We start from the raw sequence: 16,456 nt of genomic DNA, 5'->3' as shown, positions 1-16,456 counted from the left end.
CCTATCTTTCCAGTCCCATCTCTTGGGTCCCATATCAAATCATTAACACTTAACTAAGCACAGTAACACATCCCCATGCCCTTGCAAAGCTGATATCTAGTGTAAGAAACATGTGTCACACCTTATTCTTCGCTGCTAAATTCAAAACTCCCTCCTCCTTCCCAAGACCTTTGAAGTCAGTCCCTCACTTCTCTGCTCCCCAAAATGCCTTGTAAGTATCTCAATATTAAGAACCGTCAGGCTGTGCGCGGTGGCTCACACCTGTAATCCCAGCACTTTGGGAAGCCGAGGCGGGTGGATCACCATAGGTCAGGAGTTCGAGACCAGCCTGGTCAACATGGTGAAACTCCGTCTCTACTAAAAATACAAAAATTAGCTGGGCATGGTGGTGCACACCTGTAATCCCAGCTACTCAGGAGGCTGAGGCAGGAGAATTGCTTGAGCCTGGGAGGCGGAGGTTGCAGTAAGCCAAGATTGTGCCACTGCACTCCAGCCTGGCCAACAGAGCGAGTCTGTCTCAAAAAACAAAACAAAACAAAAAAAACAACAAAAAAAACTGTCAATAACTATTTGTATACATGTCTAAACTATAAATCAACTTTAAAGCAGAAATTACCTTTTTTTTTTTTTTTTCTGAGACAGAGTCTCGCTCTGTTGCCCAGGCCGGAGTGCAATGGTGCAATCTCGGCTCACTACAATCTCCACCTCCTGGGTTCAAGTGATTCTTGTGCCTCAGCCTCCTGAGTAGCTGGGACTACAGGCATGTGCCACCATGCCTGGCTAATTTTTGTATTTTTAGTAGAGGCAGGGTTTTACCATGTTGGCCAGGCTGATCTCGAACTCCTGACCTCAAGTGGCCCACCCACCTCAGCCTCCCAAAGTGCTGGAATTACAGCATGTTCCTTCTCCTGGCACACAATAGGCACAAAATAACTGTTTGCTGAAAGAACAGCTACCATCATAAGGGAATAGTTAAGAATAAAAATCAAATACATAAAATACTCCTAAACAAAACCAGTTCTGACTTTCAAAGGGATCAAAACAAAAGATATCTGAGCCTGAATTAATATTTTTATTTAGTATTCTGCTTAACTAAAAATTTTCCCTCGACTGGTTTTTGTTAAGACAACTAAACCTATTCTCACATCTACCTGAAAAAAGTATATTAAGTTTCTATTAGAAAATCAAGTCACATCTCCATGTACTTATCAACAGTAATTGTGAAGAAGATGGAGAGATTCCAAGATAGAGAACAATTAACAAAAGAATTTAGACTTATGATCAAATAAAGAATATAGCTGGTCTTTGTCCCTGGTTCCTGGCACAGAGTTTCAAAAACCCTTGTAATTACCCAAGTGACAGGAATGTCTCTGTTACGACAGTGAGATGAAAGCCTGAGGTAACTTCAAGATGGGGGCCGGTGACCAGAAAGACCAAATCACATAATTAAAAATCTGAAACTTTGGGTCACCCCAACCTCAAGGGAGTGGAGAACTGAAAATTGAGTTAAAAAACATGGCCAATGATCTAATCAATCCGGCCTACCTAACAGAGCCCCAGTAAAAACTCTGGACACTGAGGTTCACTGGAGCTTCCAGGTTGGTGAATATAGTGATGTGCTGGGAGGGCAATGTGCCCGGATTCCACAAGGGGAAAGGCATGGAGGTCTGTGGACCCTTCTTGCACCAAACACTGCTCTATGTATCTCTTCAACTAGTTGTTCTTGATCTGCATCCTTTGTAACAAAACTGTAATCATATTATAGTGCTTTCACAAGTTCTGTGAGTCCTTTTAACAAGTTACCAAAATTGGGGGGGTTGCAGGAAGTTGCAAATTTTTAGCAGGCCAGGCAGAAGTATGGATGTCTCAGGAACACCAAAATTTGTGACTGGCATCTGCAGTCTCATGATGAACTTTGCTCTTAACTTGAGGTCTTCACTAGCTTCAGGTAATTTGTATTCAGAATTGAACTAAATTGTACAACATCCAATTGGTGATAGAGAACTAGTGTCAGAGCAGTGACTTCAGAGAGGTCTTAGTGGTTTCTGTATGTTATTTTATAAAGAAGAAAAAAAGCCAAGTGCAGTGGCTCACACCTGTAATCCCAGTACTCTGGAAGGCTGAGACAGGTGGTTCTCTTGCGGTCAGGAGTTTGAAACTAGCCTGGCCAATACAGTGAAACCCCGACTCTACAAAAAATTCAAAAATTAGCCAAATGTGGTGGTGCACTTCTGCAATCCCAGCTACTCGGAGGCTGAGGCAGGAGAACAGCTTGAACCCAGGAGGCGGGTTTTGCAGTGAGCCTAGATTACGCCACTGAACTCTAGCCTGGATGACAGAGAGAGACTCCATCTCAAATAATTAAATAAAGAAGGAAATCTTTAAAAAGACAAATTCGTACTTAACACAGGTACTTTTGCATAAACTTCCCTGCTATCTTTCTCATTCCCCAAGGACCCTGAAACCAGGTTCACATCCACCATTTTCACCCCAACTTCTGTAACTGTCCTCTTGGGTAATTTCAATGTCCATGTAGATGATACATTCAACATCCTAACCTGTCATCTCATATCACCTTCACCTCAATTTACTCATCCTTTATAATCTCCTTCTCATGACTCTGAAATTAGGGATCTCAAATCCAAAAATTCCCTCTTTAAATAGCTGAAGAGGGCCAGATACAACACACAACAGAAAACAGTGAGGACTGTGGCGAACAAAAGAATACAAGCAGCAATGAAAAGGGGCCTGCCAATACTGAGCCCCAGCCGTCACTATTATCCACGAAATGTGGACTAATTGTTGCCAGATGTTCTGATTTTTCTGAGAAGCAGAATTCCACATTTTTATGTAAAATTGCTACATTTTTTAATATGAGCAATTTTTTAAAAAGTGTAGAGATCATCACAAAGAATCACATGTGGGCCAAAAGCTGACAGTTTTTTAAGCACTACTTTAAATACTGCAGTTCCTCAGAGCTACCCAAGGCTGTTTGTTTTTCACTCCCTATTCTCTCCCAAGGAAAATATCATTACTCTCATGATTATACATATAAAAATTCATAAAGGTATACAGTATGTTTTGTTATTGTATGTGTTTCTATATAGTTAAATAGCTCTTGTATCATTGATAAATACAAGAATGATACCAGAATATGGAAGTTGTATTGGTTAATACATGACTTTTAAAGCACATAAATATTTTGCAGGACAAAACTAGCAGCTGAACGAAGGAGTACACCAACACAAACTAAATGAAGAAAGCCATAAGCAATGTAGTTCTGTTCAAAATGTACATTCATCCACATTCTTCCTCTTGGCTCCTACTGGCAACAGACTTTTCTGCAAGTGTTTTTATTGTGTGGCTTCTCTCAATGTTTGTACAAAAGAAACAAACAGGTACAATACACTAGAACCAGCTATGTCTGGCATTGCTACATTTATCTACCAATGACATCCTTCTGTGCCTACAGTTGAGCAGCTTCAACCCTTCTTTATATCCCTACAAGCTACCTTCATCTTTTCCTGGAAGGTTAATGCCTATATTTATTGTAGTATTTCTATTTTTTTTTTTTTTTTTTTTTTGAGACAGAGTATCACTCTGCCAGCCCAGGCTGGAGTGAAGTGGCACGATCACAGCTTACAGTAGCAGCCTTGAACTCCCGGGCTCAAGTGATCATCTTGCCACAGCCTCCTGAGTAGCCAGGACTACAGGCACATGCCATCATGCCCAGCTAATTTAAAAAACATTTTTCTGTAGAGATGGGAGGCTCCTATGTTGCCCAGGCTGGTCTTCAACTCCTAGGCTCAAGTGATACTTCAACCTCACCTCTCAAAGTGTTGAGATTACAGGCATTAGCCACCATTCCCAGCCTCTTTATTTATTAAGACATTTAGTCTTAACAATATATATACATATTTTTTTTTGAGACAGACTCTCACACTGTCATCCAGGCTGGAGTGCAGTGGCACAATTTCGGCTCACTGCAACCTCTACCTTCCAGGGTCAAGGGATTCTCCTGCCTCAGCCTCCCGAGTAGCTGAGACTACAGGCGCATACCAGCACTGCTGGCTAATTTTTTTATTTTAGTAGAGACAGGTTTCGCCATGTTGGCCAGGCTGGTTTCGAACTCCTGACCTCAGGTGATCTGCCTGCCTCGGTCTCCCAAAGTGCTGGGATTATAGGCATGAGCCATTGTGCCTGGTCTAGTATGTCTTTTTAACTGCTGTTTTTGAAAATTATTACTTTTCTTGGTGCTCTGCTTATAAAGTTGCACAGGTTTTTGAGAGTCTGTTCCTAACTTTTATTTCACCCAGAAGCCCTTTTTAGTGAATGATATTGCCTAACACAATTTTTCATATACTCAGAGGAAATGCTCTTATCTCCAGGTCAAGCTTCTCTACTAAGCCTGAGAACTAGATATCCAACGACCTTCTCAAATCCTCCGCTTCAATGTTCAGACACTTCAAACTGTATGTATTAAAAAGTGGCTCAGAGTGGTGACTCAGGCCTATAATCCCAGCACTTTGGGAGGGCAAGGTAGGAGGGTCCCTTTGAGCCCAGGAGTTCAAGATCAGCCTGGGCGGCATGGCGAAACCCCATCTCTACAAAAATACAAAGAAATTAGCCTGGCATTGGTGGCTTGCACCTGTAGTCCCAGCTACTCAGGAGGCTGAGGCTGGAAAATGGCTTGAGCCCAGCAAACAGGTTGCAGTGAGCCAAGATCGTGCCACTGCACTCCAGCCTGGGCAACAGAGTGAGAGCCTGTCTCAAAAACAAAAGAAAAAAAAAAACTGTGTTCTCCTCTAAATCTGCTCCTCCTATAGTCTTCTCTCTCTTAGTGCATGTTATCTCCAATCTCCCATATGTTCAGACATAAGCCTGCCACTAACCTAATATAAGCACCATCATGTTATCTAGACTACTGCAATTGCCTATTAACCAGTTTCCTTCAAATTATTTTTATCCTCTCCATCCAGTGTTCATGCAGAAGGCAAAATCATCATTTAAAAATGCAAACCTAAAATCAATACTCCTTTGTCTTTTGTTCTTAATATAAAATCCAAAATTCTTAACACATTGTTTGGTCTCTTCTTTTGCCACATTTCTCACTATTCTCTCTGTATTTCCTCTTTCACCACGATGAAGCTTTTTTCAGTTTATCCAATATCTAAACTCCTTCCCAACTGAGAATCTTAAAACATGTTCTTCACTGTGGCTTTTTTTTAATTTTTTTTGAGATACAGTCTCACTCTGTTGCACTGGCGTGATCTGGGCTCACTGCAATCTCCGCCTCCTGGGTTCAAGCGATTCTCCTGCCTCAGCCTCCCAAGTAGCTGGGACTATAGGCACGTGCCACCACGCCCGGCTGATTTTTGTATTTTTAGTAGAGATGGGATTTCACCGTGTTGGCCAGCTGGCCTCAAACTCCTGACCTCAAGTGATCTGGCCACCTCAGCCTCCCAAAGTTCTGAGATTACAGGCGTGAGCCACCACGCCTGGACTTCACTGTGGCTTCTCATCCTTTAAGTCTCAACTTTTTATCCTCAGCCATAACTAGTAACTATCTAATTAGATCCCCTTCTGCCAGCCCTTTAATCTGTATCATAACACTCCATGGTATTAACTTTATAGCATTTTTCTCAATTAAGCCATTATTTATTTGCTTATCACTCTATGGTTTGTCTTCCTTCACTAAGCTGAAAATTATGAGGTCAGATATCAGGCATTTACTATTTTATATGCCAGTGACTAGAATAGTCCTGTATGTTTCAGGAATTCAATAAATGAACCAGTAAATGAATGAATAATGAATGAGTCTGTTTATCCAGTTAAATGTTGCACATCTGCCAGGTCTCAGTTTAGGATCACTTTCTCAGGAAAGACTTCTCTGGGTTAGGCTCCCCATTTCATGCTGTACTCTCTCCCTTTTACAGTCCTTATCACAATTTTAACAACACGTAATGTGATTTTTTGTTTATTATCTACCTCCTCTACTATAATCTCCATGACTCAATGAACCTGTGTGCCTCATTCTCTATTATATAACAAGGGCCCACAAAGTAGAATGCCTGGTAAATACCTGATATTCAGTAACTATTACTGATTAAATAAACTATTTGTTGAATGGACCTAAGCATAAGACTTTTTCTCTCTTTACGTTGTTAAAAGCTGGCCGGGTGCAGTGGCTCAAGCCTGTAATCCCAGCACTTTGGGAGGCCGAGATGGGCGGATCACGAGGTCAGGAGTTCGAGACCATCCTGGCTAACACGGTGAAACCCTGTCTCTACTAGAAATATAAAAAATTAGCCAGGTGTGGTGGCATGCACCTGTAGTCCCAGCTACTCGGGAGGCTGAGGCAGGAGAATCGCTTGAACCCGGGAGGCGGAGGTTGCAGTTAGCCGAGATTGCACCATTGCACTCCAGCCTGGGCAACAGAGCAAGACTCCGTCTCAAAATAAAAAAATGAATAAATAAATAAACACTGTTAAAAGCTAAGGAACACTCAGATTCTCCACTAAGTTTTAATTTTTCAAAAGTTCATGAATAATGAAAATCAGGAACAAAAACTCTTTGTATTCGAGGGGTTTATCTTTTCCCTAATACACAAGTCTTTTTTTGTTTTTTGTTTTTTGTTTTAAGATGGAGTCTCGCTCTGTTGCCCAGGCTGAAGTGCAGTGGTGCTATCTCGGCTCACTGCAAGCTCCACCTCCAGAGTTCACGCCATTCTCCTGCCTCAGCCTCCCGAGTAGCTGGGACTATAAGCACCTGCCACCATGCCTGGCTAATTTTTTTTGTATTTTAAGTAGAGATGGGGTTTCATCGTGTTAACCAGGATGGTCTCGATCTTGTGACCTCATGATCCGCCCACCTCGGCCTCCCAAAGCACTGGGATTACAGGTGTGAGCCACTGCGCCTGGCCTAATGCACAAGCTTTTAATCTTTTAGGGGAATAATAATAATGACTAATATTTGCATGCTTACTATGTGATTACTTTTCATAATACCCCTACAAATCCCATTATATAGGAGGTTTAGAGAATATACTGAGATTTAGAGAATTTACTTGGAAAATCTGATGAAATTTTTCTAGATTATCACTAAAAAAGATGCACAAACATATATACCCGTAATTTTACTTACAACATCAGAGGGTTTATGGACTTCCTAGAGTTATTTTACAAACTCTCAGGCTTAAGATCTCTCACAAAGAACTTCTAATCTTTTATTCGAGTGGCAAATGCTTACTCTTTGTTTTCTATCTTCTCAATTCTTAAAAGGTGTATAATTAAGAGAGAAAAAGATGTACAATTCTTTCTAGATGTACAAATGCATTTTCCAGATTTCTTTTTTTTCTGTCTAATTGAAGCAGCTTTTATGAAAACATCAAAAGGTACGCTGCAAAATGAAGTCTGTCTGAATGAATATTCAGTTAAATTTTACAATGCTGAAAATGTCCAATGTTTGAATTTTTATTATGAGACATACAGTATTAATAACATATTCTTCCTGTAACAAAGATGCATTTATAACTACTGGATTAATATACATTAAAAATCCTTCCAGCATTACCTTTTACCTCTTGGGGTGGTGGGGGCAGGGGGTGGTGGGGGCAGGGGGTGGTGGGAGATCCTGCATACTACTAACAGACCTATGAGCCATTTGTCTTTATAAAAATTGTGTAATAACCTGTCTACATAAAAAAGATGAATGATTTTTCCTGGTTTCCAAAAGTTATGTATATTTCTTTCTTTTTTTCTTTTTGACAATAATAGCTCTTCTCAAAACAAAAAAATAATATAGACATTCCCTACTTCTTAAATCTTAAGGAATACTGAGATTTCAAAATACACTTATTAAAAAACAAAAAAAGATATATATATTAAAAGTTCATCTACATTTATCAGGCACCTGTGGAAAATAACCTATTTCTTTAACAAATAACAGGTAACAAAATAACTCTCTTACCTGCCAAAGTCTGTACTGCCCTTTCGTTAGAAGGCAGTGACTCCTTTCTGTGAAGCCGATTTAGTGAAGTGTCCTGTGCAGAAAAGAGTCCAGGGCTGTCAGTTAATTTCTTCCGGCCACTGGAGTTAGGGTTTGAAACTCTGCAGCTGCCTATTGCACTTGTGAAAAGGTTTGTATGTTCATCACTGCTGGCTGGCTCAGAGTTGGGAGTGAATCCTCCAAGGGATAAGCTTGGAGAACTTTCTGAACAGTCAATCTGTAAAGGTGTCTGCAATCCCAAGGCCAATGGACTAGATTCTGAAGGCTCTCGGTGGACCCACTGTTCCTCTCTGTTTATTAAGCTTTTTGAAGGAGAGAGATGAGGGCAGGACATGTGACAACGGTGCTTTTCCTTATGCTTATATCGCTCTCCAACAGCATCCTTTCCAAATCTATAGCGCTTCAAAGATTCCAGGACAGATCGGGAAGAGCCAGTGTCCATAGAAACCTGGGGTTGTTCAGAAGAACGGTGTTCTCTGTGTTTGTGACGGTGCCTGTGTTTGTGCTCAACCATCCAACCATAGGCCATCTCAGGAGGAACACTGGGGTAGGTACTCATGGAAAGGAGGGGAGTCCTGCTGGTTGTAAGAAAGGCCTCCTGTCGAAGTAGCTTATGCTTTTTCTTATGGTATTTGGCAGGATTGAGAAGTAAATGACCAGCATGCATATAGGAAGGAGGTGGAAGTGGCGTGGTGAAAGAAGGAGATGGAGGAGGTGGATAAAGAGTGGGAGGATACCTTCCATAGTAACCTAATCCTATGGGAGCAGCTGTAAGGGGTGAAGGAGAGTAAGGCATACCATAAGATGGATAGAATCCAGTACTAGAAAGAGGAAAACTAAGGCTGTGCATAAAAGGCATTTCAGCCATTGCCTCCCTCATCTTAGGGGGTCTCCCTCTTTTCTTTTTTAAGTCAGGTTTTCGAATGTAGTGCAAAGGGTCTAAGGGGAAAGAAGGATGTGTATAGAAACTATTAAAGTTGATTCGAAAGATAGTTGGCAGAAGATCTCGGGGGATAAAATGATGACTTCGATGAGTGATCCGAATTTCACTTAGGCGACTTATTAGTTCCTCCAGCTCTGCAATAAAGTCTGGATCCTGTCTATTTCGAAGCTGGGGATATTTCTTTTTCCGTTTTCGTTTCTGCCTTTTCATCTTGTCATAGCTGAGGTAATCATGATTCCTGCGCTTACATTTGTGTTTATGTTTTTCTTTAAGACTGCTTAGCACTGTAGAGGTTTCAGGGGGAATCAGAGAAACATGCTCAAAAGAATGCCTCCTCTTTTTTTGCCCACAAAATTTCTCTGCCCTGTCTGATGTGCTGTTATTATCTGTTCCAATTCCACTATCACTGGGAATGGTCTCATCACTATGAGACTCACTGATTGGGGAAGGAGTAGCTTCTTTTAGAGATGTGAGTTCACTCAAGTGCGAAGGAGAATTTGGCAACAAAGTAGGAGGAGATAACCGCCTCCTCCCCTTTGAGGCCTTCTTCATTGCAAGAGTCTGAATCATACTGCCCTGTCTGGAGTGTAAATGCAAATATGGCACTGAACTGGGTTCAACAAAACCTGCATCACTACTTACAGGGCTCTGACCTCCACTAGTCCCAGAAGACTGAGAGCAAATAGGTGATGGAAGAATCTCAGAACTACTAGCAGATGAAGGCAGTAATGGGGGAAGAATCTGTCCTAATGCTGACCCAGCTGCCTGTTGAGCTGTTTGCTCAAGAACAGCAAGGCTAGTAGGACTACCAGAAAGAATACCATTTAAGACAGTTTTTGGTTTGCGACCTCTTCTCTTTCCTATATAAATGGTTCCTTTCTTGCTGACATTTATCTGTTGGCCCAATTTAGAGCCAAATGTGGCAGCAAGACTTGATACCGTATTATGGAGTTTGGATTGCACTTTCCCTTTATTACTTGATTCTACAGAACTTGAAAGAATCTGATTCAACAGTTTCTTTCTCTTTAAAGTCTTCATTTTATTTATTTTGCGGATAATTGTTTTCATTAATTGTCCATTGTTTCTCTTGGTAATTTTTTTATCTGGTTCCATCTCAAGGTCACTCATACTACAGACACTTGGCCTATGACTGTCATCTAGGTCATCTGGATCCTGAAGTTGATCCTCGCTCTCAAAGAAATCACTGCTACTTCTATGGTTGTCACTTTCAGATTCTAGCTTGCTTGGACTTTCAGTGGCAACAAATGGAGCCACTGACAGTACAGGTGGCTTCATCTTGACTGGTGACCTCATTTGCCTCTTAGGCCTGCCTCTCTTTTTTGGAAAAGGAGACACAGACAGACCTTGTTTGAAGGAAGGGATTTCAATTTCTGGCTGTAAAATTGGGGGTTCTTGTTCTTCCTTAGACTGTAAAGAAAACACTTTAGAAGCAGGGATTTTTAAAGTCCTTTTAGGTGGCCCTTCCAGTTGAGGCATCTCCTTAGATTTAGGCCTTCCTCTTTTGGGCTTATAAATATCAGACAAAAGGTCACTAGAGACACACATACTGGAGGATAGTTTGTGAGTAGCAAAAGACTTATGAGATGGTTTTTCACTATCAGCTAAGAGAGCAAGAGATGGAGCTGTGGATTTGCTCAACTTTGGCAATCGGCGTTTAAGGAAGTCATGATCTACAAATGAAGGGGGTCCAATGTTTTTCATAAACTTGGCTGGCTCAGAATTACTATTTGATAGTGAGCTACATGAAACGTTTTTAAAAAGCTCTGATCTTTCTAATTCTAGCCCTTTTGGAGACCGGCATGTGCTTCTTGCCACCACTTTAGTCCACCGAGGTTTTCTTCCTTTTCTTTTTTTTAATGGTTTGGACTGCAAACTAGTACTTAGGCTTTCAGCAACTTGGCAGTGTTTGTCTGATGCAGATACTGCACCCAGTTTTAAAAAAGGCTTATTACTAAATAAACTAGTGAAGTTAACAACTGAAGGAGTAATAGTATGAATGCTGGATTCAGAAGTCAAACTTGGCTTTTTTCCAAGGGAAGAGCTTATTCTTGGAATATCTATATGGGTAGTTTTTGAATCATTTACCTCTTTATCAATCCCTTTACATTCAATACTTATACTATGACCCACTGACCTATGACCAACGTTCAAGTGGGTACTTTCAGAAGTAAACTGGTTCTTTCCAACAGATTCAGAAATTTCTTCGATTAGTTCTGTAGTAGAACTTAAAAGTAACGGATTAGGAGCCAACTGTGAAGAAGTTTCAGGGGGACTTCTGGTTAAAGGATTAACAGATACAGTAGGTGATGGGGAAGGGAGATTGCTTTCTCCTACTGCACTGAATGGGGATTTAGCCGTAGATACATCAGAAGCACCTCCCATTTTAAAGTCCGGAGAAGTGCAATATACAGGAGGCTGCTTTTCATGCTTTGAGGTTTCATAAGATCCCTTTTCACTGGATGAGAAACTGTCTTGCTGAATGCATGTTCCTTCATTAAACATTTCTTTCTCCAAATTAATGATTTCTTTTCGTACTGAGAACTTTTCCAATATGCTTTCTTTATTCTGCCGTACAACATTCTTTTCAAAAGTTTTGCTGGTGGCACTATCTTTCAGGGATTCAGAAAGTTCCTGACTTTCCTGATTATTGATGTTTGTACTACAAGAAGCCTTAAGTGGTTCCTGAGTGGGGAGCAGTGCTTCGGCTTTAAGGTTTATGGCATCTTTACTGATCAGACCTGCCAAAGGACAACTCACTAGTTTCTTTCCAATGTCCTTATTAACCAATCCCATTGCTGAACTTGCTACAATCTTCTTTGCACAGTCCTTGGCCACTAGGCCAACAGTAGAACCCAATTTCTTTCCCAAATCTTTATTAACCAGTCCAACCACAGTGCCAAGTCCTAACTTCTTGCCAGACTCTTTATGCACTAAACCTGGAACAATACCAATTCCTAGCTTCTTTCCTGAATCTTTGCTTAGCAGTCCTACTGTAGTGATAGTTCCTGGCTTTTTGCCTAAGTTTTTATTAATGAATACCGCTGTAGTGCCAGTTCCCAGTTTTTTCACAGAGTCCTTATTGACCAATCCTACTGCTGCATTAAACACTGGCTTTTTCCCAGGATCTTTAGTTACCAATCCAACTGCTGTGCTGATGGTTGGCTTTTTTATTAAGTCCTTATGTATTATTCCAGCTACAGAGCCAACACCTGCTTTCCTGATCAAATCCTTGCTAACCAATCCTGCCGTAGTGCCAGTTCCTAACTTCTTCGGTTTTGTCTTGGAAGACTTGGAAGGAGGACAGGTAGCAATCAGCTGTGCCAACTTTTCTGTTACACTAGTTCCTCCATTAAGTAATGCTCTGTCCTTTAAATCAGGATCCCGGCTACCAAGAAGAGTAGATGGTGTTGCATTAATATAATCTGCCATTTCTGAGTGTACTGGAGACAGCTTCTTAGACAAAGGATTGTTTTCTCCCTGTGAATGAAGATGGATGACTTCTTCAGACTGGCATTCAATGGCTGCAACATCATCTGCTTTCTTGTACAACTTTGAAGGGTCCTAAAATTTGAACAAGAAAAAAGTTAAAGAGGGAGTAAACCTTATACCACTTTAGCTTAGCTTAACAATCCAACAAACTAATGGATCACATATCAGATATACAATAGGCAACAGAGGTTTTTAAAAAACCTAATATTATACTTATGTCACAGTATGTTAGCTCATCTGCTGCTATACGAGAGGCTATCATGGTATATTATCTTTGCTGACTTTCAACACGATAAAACTATATATTAGAGGGTCTTTAGAAATATCCCTGATATTTTTGACATTTTTTAAATGGCAAATCAATAGTCTACTTTCATCTTACTTTTGACTGGGTAAATATAAATGAAGCATATGAAGGTACCATTTTTGAAAAGAAAATTATTTTTAGTTACAGCATCCTATGGTCGTCATCTAAAATAATAGTTTACTGCCTACCTCCTTCATTGACTTAAATGATTCTAAACCTATAGAAGACAATCCCTAACCTACTTCTACTCTTTTATAACTCATTCTCAATTATGGTCTTGAGTGAGCAGTAGAGCTCTCTCTTAATGTGGAATAGGAAAGACAATTTAAAAATTCATATTTTCATCAGAATGTGTTTTTATATAAAATCTTAGAATGGGAAGTAACATTTAAGTCATTTACCGTAAAATGCTAATTCATGAATCCTCACTATATACTCTAGAAATGAATTCACTACTTCACACAATAGTCTGTTTTACTTTTGGATAACCACTAAAGAGTTCTTCCTAAATATAAAATACTCAGAACTGAACAAATGTAACGTTATACTGTGTTTGTGGATAGGAAGACATAAAGACGACAATTTTCCCTAACCAAATTTATAAATTTAATGCAATCTCAATAAAAATACCAACAGATTTCTTTGGCATTTAGAAAAATTTATTATGATGTTCAATGGGGAAAATAGATATGCAGGAATAGCTAGAAAAACCTAAAATGTAGAAAAGCCAGGGAATAACCATACCAAATATCATTTTTCAAAGCCCCAATCACTGAAACAGTACAGAAGTGACAAATGAAAAGACAAACCAATGAAACAGGATAGAAAACATAAAACCAAATTCAAGCACGTATGAAAATGTACTGCATGGAAAATGCTACAATCTAGTTATAAACTAGAAAAATTCCATATGCATTTAACTACATCCTTTGACCCAGAAATCCTACTTTGAGGGTCTACCCAAGATACACTCTTAAAAATATAATGTCTGCACAAAGGTCCAAAATGCATCACTATTTTAATATAAAAAAAAAACCCTAAAAAAATCCAAACAATTATCTACAGAAAACTGGCTGAATAAAGTAAGGTACATCTGTACAATGGAATATTGAGAAATTGTCAACAAAAACAAAAGTAGGAGGAGTAGGAAGAGATATCAATATAGTGCTATGGAGTGATTTCCAGGATATACTATTAAATGAAAAAAAGCAAGGTTGAGAACAATGGTTATAATATGCTATGCTATGCTATGCCTTATACATATAATATACCTTCTGTATAAGAAAATGGGGACGAAGAATATGAATATATATATGCCTATCGATTATATTTTAAAATGGAATGAACCAAAGATTAGCGAAAACAGTGACTTATGGGAAAGTAAACAGGGCTAGACACTAGACCCCTATGCATCTAACTTTATGGTTTTTAGTTTGGAAGTGTTTTACATAGTTATGAAACAAAGTTATATATAATAAAGGAAAGCATCCCAGATCTCCAAATATTAAAAGCAATAGGCCGGGCATGGTGGCTCACGCCTGTAATCCCAGCACTTTGGGAGGCTCAGGTGGGCAGATCGCCTGAGGTCAGGAGTTCGAGACCAGCTTGGCCAACATGGTGAAACCCCATCTCTACTAAAAATACAAAAATTAGCTGGGGCTGGTGGCACGTGCCTGTTATCTCAGCTACTCGGGAGGCTGAGGCAGGAGAATCGCTTGAACCTGGGAGGCAGAGGTTGCAGTGAGCCGAGATTGCGCCACTGCACTCTAGCCTGGGCGAAAGAGCAAGACTCTGTCTCAAAAACAAACAAAAAAGAAATTCATCTATTCAATATATAGAAAATTAGTTATATAAGTATATGAAAAGTAATTATTTTGAATTACTATAAAACACAATATTGAGAATCTACATCCTAAATCTCAAAACATTACCCAAAAAACAAACAAACAAGCAAGCCAGCCAGGCGCAGTGGCTCATGCCTGTAATCCCACCACTTTTGGAGGCCGAGGTGGGCAGATCACCTGAGGTCAGGAGTTTGAGACCAGCCTGGCCAACATGGTGAAACCCCATCTCTACTAAAACTACAAATATCAGCCGGACGTGGTGGCGGGCGCCTGTAATCCCAGCTGCTTGGGAGGCTAAGGTATGAGAATTGCTTGAACCTGGGAGGGGGAGGTTGCAGTGAGCCAAGATCGTACCACTGCACTTTAGCCTAGGTGACAGAGTGATGCTGTGTCTCAAAAAAAAAAAAAAAAAAAAAAAAACCAACCAACCACCCGGTGCAGTGGCTCATGCCTGTAATCCCAGCGCCTTGTGAGGCCAAGACGGGTGGATCACCTGAGGTCAGGAGTTTGAGAGCAGTCTAACATGGTGAAACCCCATCTCTAGTAAAAATACAAAAAATTAGCTGGGCATGGTGGCGCATGCCTGTAGTCCCAGCTACTCAGCAGGCTGAAGCAGGAGAATCACTTGAACCTGGGATGGGGAGGTTGCAGTGAGCCAAGATAGCACCACTGTACTCCAGCCTGGGCGAAAGAGCGAGATTCCGTCTCAAAAAAAAAAAAAAAAACCCAAAACCAAATACCAAAGAACCTCTACCTCTCTATTTTTTATTTTTATTTATTTTTATTTTTTTAAGAGATGGGGTCTTGCTCTGTCACCCAGGCTGGAGTGCAATGGCATAGTCATAGCTCACTGCAGCCTTGAATGCCTGGGCTTAAGCCATCCTCCCCCAACTCAGCCTTCTGAGTAGTTGGGCTAACAGGCACAAGCCATCTTGCCCAGCAAAAGAAAGTGGTAAATTGCCCTCAGTGAGCATATTACTGGTAATACATAGAGTATAGTAATTTTGAATTTAGACAGATAGATGACTAACAGATACATAGATAAAATAGGTAACCATGTGAATATCACTAGGAACCAAAATGTTAGAAGCAAAAAACATACAACTATAAAATCAAAGAAGTAAAAAGCTATACTTTTAAGACAGAATTAAAAATATATGAAGTCTATCTACCTCTCTATCCATTAAAATGCCTACAAACATCGACAACCCATTAGCAATGAACACCTCAAGACCATGGTCTCTAAAACATTTCCCATTAAAATGAATCAGGGCTCCTGCAGAAATGACTGTTTCCAAATATTAGACAAGAAATATAAAAGATGATCCTAGTGACAGGTATATAACTCTAGTATCTTCACTTTGAACTAGTCACTATATTTTTGTATTAAATTTCCCATAATGAAATGTGTCTATTGAAAAAAAAAAAGTTCTTCCTAAGAGTAAAGTGAAATATATTTTTTTGCAACTTTCAGTTACTGGTCCAAGTCTCACTTTCTAAAAATCAGAGTAAGTCTAATTCCTCTTCTTCCCAATGGCTGTCAGACATTTGAACTCAACCAAAATATTTAACTTCCTGACTCAACAGTTTCACTTCTTTCTGGTCATTTTCTGATGCAAGTGTTTTAAGTTTGTAAATATCCCTCTTTACATGTGGCACCTTTAAATGAACACAATACATGTGGTACTTGATTGACTCAGAATAAAGGGAACTATCTCTTCTTTTGGACTGGACCTTATAATTTTGCCCAAGGGCAAACTGGCTTTGACAGTCTCATATACTCAGACTTATGTTAACTTGAAAATTAAATAAACCCCACACACTTTCTTCACATTATATTAAAGA

General features: G+C 39.9%; 1 protein-coding gene across 15 annotated transcripts in view; it reads right to left on the bottom strand.

The window, feature by feature from the left end:
- The window catches only part of ASH1L (ASH1 like histone lysine methyltransferase), a 228,048-nt gene that overhangs the window by 135,148 nt on the left and 76,444 nt on the right, over positions 1 to 16,456 (bottom strand). For all 15 annotated transcript variants that reach the window (XR_010157608.1, XR_010157610.1, XR_010157609.1 and 12 more), the window contains exon 3: positions 7,969 to 12,532. Coding sequence is in view for 12 of the 15 variants with exons in the window: in XM_054672121.2 (XP_054528096.1) it covers positions 7,969 to 12,532 (4,564 nt within the window). In the remaining 3 variants the exon portion in view is untranslated. The remainder of the gene's footprint in view (positions 1 to 7,968; positions 12,533 to 16,456) is intronic.

This window comes from Pan troglodytes, chromosome 1, assembly GCF_028858775.2.
Source record: "Pan troglodytes isolate AG18354 chromosome 1, NHGRI_mPanTro3-v2.0_pri, whole genome shotgun sequence".
Taxonomy (NCBI): domain Eukaryota; kingdom Metazoa; phylum Chordata; class Mammalia; order Primates; family Hominidae; genus Pan; species Pan troglodytes.
The sequence above is the reverse complement of the archived record's forward strand: the minus strand, read 5'-3'. Positions and strand labels throughout refer to the sequence as shown.